General features: G+C 31.4%; 1 protein-coding gene across 1 annotated transcript; it reads right to left on the bottom strand.

Moving 5' to 3' along the window:
* Positions 1–2,403: 2,403 nt before the first annotated feature.
* LOC25501135 (probable mediator of RNA polymerase II transcription subunit 15c) lies at positions 2,404–7,023 on the bottom strand. Its single transcript, XM_024772914.2, has 14 exons — positions 6,913–7,023; positions 6,305–6,539; positions 6,077–6,120; positions 5,512–5,583; positions 5,182–5,406; positions 4,960–5,047; positions 4,644–4,867; positions 4,437–4,536; positions 4,129–4,344; positions 3,821–4,036; positions 3,576–3,727; positions 3,260–3,460; positions 3,086–3,174; positions 2,404–2,825 (listed from the first exon to the last, which is right to left on the bottom strand). The coding sequence occupies exons 1-14, from the start codon at positions 7,021–7,023 to the stop codon at positions 2,630–2,632; spliced, it is 2,169 nt and encodes a 722-aa protein (XP_024628682.1). The 3' UTR covers positions 2,404–2,629.

A 7,023-nucleotide genomic window follows, 5' to 3' on the forward strand; every position in this document is an offset into this window, starting at 1 on the left:
ACATGAACCTACTTAAACTGAGTTTACAAAATCGCAGAACTGTGAATCGCAGAACAAGGAAAACACAAAATCAGAACTGAGAACCCATAACAAGAAAAACACAATCGATTGAAGAACAACACTTGCTAACCTGATTTGCTTCGAATTTTCTTTGAAATCATGAATGGACGTGAGAAAGTATGGTTTTGAAAATCTTCGCAGAACACAATCGATCGATTGGAGTATTATGGTTTTCGGGTGTAACCAAAAAAGAAGGAATAGGCTTTTTGAAAATCAAATTTTATGAAAGGGTAATCTTGTCATTTTAGGGTGCAACCATGATTAACTAGGGTGCAAGTAGAAAAACTCATTATAAACCAAAAAATCTCATTTTCTTTGTCCTAAAATAAAAGTAAGAAAGACCAACTTTTATGCTATTATTATGTTTCTTTTTTTTAAAAAAAATCATCTTTTCAAAAGTAAAATAAAATGCAAATTGCATTCAAGTTATTTTCCTTTTTAATCTCATTTTCTTTGTCCTAAAATATAAGTAAGAAAGACCAACTTTTATGCTATTATTATGTTTCTTTTTTTAAAAAAAAATCATCTTTTCAAAAGTAAAATAAAATGCAAATTGCATTCAAGTTGTTTTCCTTTTTAATCTCATTTTCTTTGTCCTAAAATATAAGTAAGAAAGACCAACTTTTATGCTATTACTATGTTTTTTTTCTTCAAAAAATCATCTTTTCAAAAGTAAAATTTAATTCAAATTGCATTCAAGTTGTTTTCCTTTTTAATCTCATTTTCTTTGTCTTAAAATAAAAGTAAGAAAGACCAACTTTTATGCTATTATTATGTTTCTTTTTTTAAAAAAAAATCATCTTTTCAAAAGTAAAATAAAATGCAAATTGCATTCAAGTTGTTTTCCTTTTTAATCTCATTTTCTTTGTCCTAAAATATAAGTAAGAAAGACCAACTTTTATGCTATTATTATGTTTCTTTTTTAAAAAAAAAAAAATCATCTTTTCAAAAGTAAAATAAAATGCAAATTGTATTCAAGTTGTTTTCCTTTTTAATCTCATTTTTTTTGTCCTAAAATATAAGTAAGAAAGACCAACTTTTATGCTATTATTATGTTTCTTTTTTTAAAAAAAAGTCATCTTTTCAAAAGTAAAATAAAATGCAAATTGCATTCAAGTTGTTTTCCTTTTTAATCTCATTTTCTTTGTCCTAAAATATAAGTAAGAAAGACCAACTTTTATGCTATTACTATGTTTTTTTTCTTCAAAAAATCATCTTTTCAAAAGTAAAATTTAATTCAAATTGCATTCAAGTTGTTTTCCTTTTTAATCTCATTTTCTTTGTCCTAAAATATAAGTAAGAAAGACCAACTTTTATGCTATTACTATGTTTTCTTCAAAAAATCATCTTTTCAAAAGTAAAATTTAATTCAAATTTCATTCAAGTTGTTTTCCTTTTTAATCTCATTTTATTTGTCCTAAAATATAAGTAAGAAAGACCAACTTTTATGCTATTACTATGTTTTTTATCTTCAAAAAATCATCTTTTCAAAAGTAAAATTTAATTCAAATTGCATTCAAGTTGTTTTCCTTTTTAATCTCATTTCCTTTGTCCTAAAATATAAGAAAGACCAATTTTTATGCTATTACTATGTTTTCTTTCAAAAAAATCATCTTTTCAAAAGTAAAAATTAAATGCAAATTTCATTCAAGTTAAATTAATAGCATAAAAATTAAACACATATACATACAAAGAACAATTTAGTGATATTAAATTAACGTTATATAAGTAGGTTATGTAAATTAAGATTACAAGTACCTACTTAAACTGAATTTAAGTAACCTCAACAATGTTAGTTAACGTTATTTGTGATGCACCATTAAATAAATGTGTTGTAAAGTGCATAACATATCAACGTTGAACAAGAAAAAAAAAACTCTAGCATCATTGAAAAAAAAGAAATTCAATTACTTATATGCAATAGAGTATTGATAAATATGTTTTGATTCACTCTATAATCTTCTATAGACGGTGAAATTTTAGAGTGACAATCAATAAAATCAAGATTTTAAAATTTATATAAAAGAGAAATTTTGGTATTAAAATAAAATTTTAAATAAATTTAGGTATAACCAGAAATACACGAAATATGAATAGAAAAACTCTTAGATATTAATAATTATGGTATAATCACTATGATTGATAGATCATATTAATTTTTTCACACTGAAAATATATTAAAATGGGAAAAGCCAACTTGTAATACCTGCACAAGTTAATAAATCAAATATAGTAATTTTTTTGTTGAAATGTGTGTACTAAAATTAATTTTTTCATTTGTAGTAAATAGAATGCACAAAACATGAGAGAATATTTATACTTTTGATTCTTTAATATGTGCCCTAAAGACATAAGTTAGTATGACCCTATTAAAATTAAACTTCAACAACGTATCATGCATAAGTACTCATCCATACACATTAGGATTATCCCCATAAGCATGACTATGAACACTAATTTCAAAGTGTCATCAAACTCAATAGTATGAACCATTCTTAACTTTTCACACTCTTTCTATACATAAAGTATACATCTTCCAGCTGAAACAAACAACGCAAATGGTAATGAATCAACAGAATTCCCAACCACCATACATTGAGGTAAATGTTCCACCACCATTAACATGTGCATATTCAAGGATTGCTTCTCTAGCACAACCTTCCCATGCTCTAGCTACATCCTTAATCAACCATGGTTGCTTCATGCTTTCCAGATTAACTCTCAGCTTTCCTTTTGCTCTCTCAAACAAATCTCTAAAGTCCTCACTGCATGTAATTCAAATTATGAAACACATATTATGGTCAACAATTATATATTGCAAATATAATCAATCCATCATCTATCAAACAGAAACTTCCTCATCTGTCATGTTCCACTCTATATGTGTAGCACTAACATGTATCATCTATTTCATACATACTTCAATAGTCTCAAAGTATACAAACATAACTTGATAACTACTCAAACCTATATGCATAGGAGCTCAAAGGTATAAATGAAAGAGAATACAGTCATAGTCTCTAACCTGTCTTGCAACGGTAATTCGTCCAGAAAAATAAGAGAGGAAGACGGATAACTTGCAGGAATAAGTAACCGCAGCGGATTGATCAATGACTGCAGATGTAATATTCATAGTCAATGAGATAAAAATCAAAATGATCAACGCAAATAATTCCAAACAGAATATAAAAACATTTACCTTTTTATCGGAAGTGAAGTGAGATACAAGGTTTTGATTGATGGTCACTGCATTGTACATGATTTTAACAAGTAATCCTCCAACTTGTTCGGAAGCTAATCCTACTAACCTTTCAACATTTTCCTTTTCACCGATAACCACCTCACAGTCAAACAATCGATTATTTATGTCTTTTATTTCTGCTAAAACATTCTGAATTTCCTGCTAGAGTCAACAATGTGACAATAAAATTGGTGCAAGAAGTGAGATGAAAAAAATAACGGCATACTCGTCCAGTGGATTTCAATGGTAGAAAGAAAAAAAAAATGAAGATTACCAGAGTTTGAGAACATTTTCTTCTCTTAGTCAATGAATTCATGTCTGATGCCGCCGCAGCGTCAGTGAATTGATTGAAACCATTACACATGCTAGCAGAAACACCAGGAGTATCAAAGGGGGTTGCATCAAAGACGCGACGCATTTTCCATCCTGTGGGAACAAATCATTTCAAGTCATAATCTTAGTTGATGAAAATGAATCAATATCAAATGTAGTTCAAACACTTTAGCGAAGAGACTCCACCTTCCGGGACTCCACCAACGGGACTAATAAAGGGTTGCATTTCATCATTCAAACGAACAACCTCTTCTATATCACCGAATGCTGCACGCAGTGCTTCAGGTGAATTCAAGTCTGATTCCACAGCGTCATTGAATTGATTGAAACTGTTAAACATGCTAGGAGAAACAGTAGGAGTACCAAAGGCGGTTGGATCAAAGACGCGACGCATATTCCATCCTGTGGGAACAAATCATTGCAAGTCATAATCTTGCAGAGGAAAATGCATCAATATCAAATGTAGTTCAAACACTTAAGTAGCGAGACTCCACCTTCCGAGACCCCACCAACGGGACTAATAAAGGGTTGTATTTCATCATTCAAACGAACAACCTCTTCTATATCGCCGAATGCTGCACGCAGTGCTTCAGGTGAATTCAAGTCTGATTCCACAGCGTCGTTAAATTGATTGAAACCGTTAAACATGCTAGCAGAAACAGTAGGAGTATCAAAGGTGGTTGGATCAAAGACGGGACGCATTTTCCATCCTGTGGGAACAAATCATTGCAAGTCATAATCTAGCTGATGAAAATGCATCAATATCAAATTTAGTTCAAACACTTTAGTGGCGAGACTCCACCTTCGGGACTAATAAAGGTTGGTATTTCATCGTTCATACGAACAACCTTTTCTATATCTCCGACTGCTGCACGCCGTGCTTGAGGTGAAATAGATGTCATCTGAAAAAAAATATCAGATTCATTGAATTTACTATGTATCAGCACTCAACTTTTACGAGTCAATGACAAAATCAATAAGGGGAAGGCATAATAGTTTATAGGCCTACCGCTTTAATCAATCGTTGCATTTCAGGACTTAGCTCTTCAGAACCGAGAGTAGGTTTCTGAGAAACTTGATTATGATTATTGATTTCTTCTATCAATGGTGAAATCCTCTGAGTGTTGGTGTGTTTACCAAATGCTTCAGTTTCTGAGATCCTTGGAGCATTGTTGCTTACACCAATTCCTTGGAGTGATATGTTTGTCTGCTGTTCTACAGCATTGCCGGGACCTAAGATTGAAATATATACGTAAATAAATGTTTTCCAGCAATCTCATATAGGTCATTTAAGAATCTACAAAGACGTGTTAACTAATGGTTACCTTTTACGACCGACGGTTGGTTTATAATACCGTGCTGTGAACTGCCAGTTGGCATTGCAACTCGATGATCTTGAATAAACGTATTGTTCTGCCAAGAAATTTGTTGTTAAATGTTGTAATTATTTATTAAATGATTTTTTGTCTAATACTTATGGTAAATGGCGAAATTTTTGTTTCGAATATTACCAATTGAGAAATTCTAGAATTCAACGGGCCAAATACCTGTTGCTTGGATTGCACATCAGGTGACCGTTGCTTGTTGGATTGCATGAAAATCTTCACAAGGTATTGTATGTATTGATCTGCTTTGATCGCTCGATCCTTCATATCATTAGTGAACTGGCTTTTACTCAGTTCAAAGAGTGGAAAAATGTCTTCTATTGCCCTTTTATGATTTCTAAAATTTTCCACTTGTCTTGAGTTTAAAACTCGAGTTGGAGATTCACCCTGAAGAAATTTTACATAAATAGGAAAAATTTGTAGTAAAATTAAGAAGGACGATATGCAAATGAGAGTTTTCTAGAATCATAATTTGATTAAAAATTCACAAACCTGAAGTGCTCTGCAACTCCTTCGGTGAATCGCATGGATTAGAGGGTAGTATTTTTTCTTCAGAAATTGAAGCTGCAATAAGAAAGTAACACAATATTATTTCTAACAAATTAGCAATTTGTTAATTACTGGAGAACCAATTAACATAACAAAAATTAGTGGTCATTTAATTTCATCTAATTCCTGGATAAATAATGTTTGTAAGTAAGTTGTTATGTTAGTTTCCAAGGTTTTGAACCTAGGGCATCCTACTTAAAACTCATAGTCGTTTAGCTTAGCAAATGAGCTACAGTTACCTACTAGGACCAAAGATACCTAAAATATGCTTAATCCTAGATACTAGATTAACATGGAGCTTAGTTCATCTGCTTTCATTCTAGCTCCTTGATTCACAAGATAAATTGAACAAGATACACAGTATGTGCATGGTCTTTTATGGTACACTTTGCTAAAATTTCACAAATCATGTAAACGATATGAAAGCGGCTTTAACAGATACAAAATAAAATAAAAAGGAGCGAGTAGTAGGAGTTGATGAAATTTTCAGAACAATTTTAATAATTACCCTTTGATAAATTTGCTCTTGCACATCTACATTTTCATCTGTTCCTGCTTCAAGAAATAGCAAAGAAAACATATTAACATTCAATGAACTGAAGGCCTGTTGCAGATATTGGAATCTAGTAAATACACGGGGTTTAATATTGAAGGTTAGAAAAGTTTCTGTGACCAGGGAAGCATTATAGGAAACATGCTTGAACTATTTCAATATGAAGAGAAGAGAATAATTTACCTGAGGCAGAAGGAATAGTGAGCAGACTTTTGGCTTCAGCCAAAGGACTAGTAGAAGGATTTTTGGTTTCAGCAGAAGGACTAGTGAGTAAATTTTTGGCTTCAGCAGAATGATTAGCGACCAGATTTTTCGCTTCAGCAGAAGGATTAGTCAACAGCTTTTTGGCTTCAGGAGCTTTTCGAGCATGTGCACGAATCGAGTGTAGCTTTGCAGTCACCACACTAATGTACTCAGCCTGTAAACATATTTAGTAGATAAGTTACTATTGTTTTTAAAAGTCGTGTTCAGAGATTTTATATAAATCGGAAGCTAGTATATAATTATGAATAACACTTTGTATTGACAAAGGTAGTTATAGCGCAATTTTGTTTTAAAAACTACTCAAAGTAGCTTCTCAATATAATCAGAAATCCAATTCTTTTCAAAAGCTTAAACAAGACACACTTTGAAATTTTTAGAAAGTGATTTTTTTGTAAGTTAAAAGTTGATTCTTTGAATATATGCTTACGCAAACAAGCAAAGTCCATGAACTGAAAAATCTACAAGAACGATAAAATTTTTGCAATTAGACAGTCATAACATTGCACGCACAAGCGTAAAAGTAATACCTCAGTTTTGGAAGAAACATTCACTTTCTCCTCAAATGTTTGTACTAATTGAGCAAGCTTAGGGAAACTTGATTTGTCAGTAAGATGACCATGCCTGATTAACTCTTCCAT

The sequence above is a fragment of the Medicago truncatula genome, chromosome 8 (genome assembly GCF_003473485.1).
Source record: "Medicago truncatula cultivar Jemalong A17 chromosome 8, MtrunA17r5.0-ANR, whole genome shotgun sequence".
NCBI classification, from domain to species: Eukaryota; Viridiplantae; Streptophyta; class Magnoliopsida; order Fabales; family Fabaceae; genus Medicago; species Medicago truncatula.

Coding starts and splice junctions, on each gene's coding strand:
- LOC25501135 (XM_024772914.2), bottom strand. CDS start 7,023: ATGGAAGAGTTAATCAGGCATGGTCATCTTACTGACAAATCAAGTTTC. Junction 6,540..6,912: donor ATGTTTCTTCCAAAACTGAG/GTATTACTTTTA, acceptor ATATGTTTACAG/GCTGAGTACATTAGTGTGGT. Junction 3,728..3,820: donor CGTTGGTGGAGTCCCGGAAG/GTGGAGTCTCTT, acceptor TTGTTCCCACAG/GATGGAAAATGCGTCGCGTC.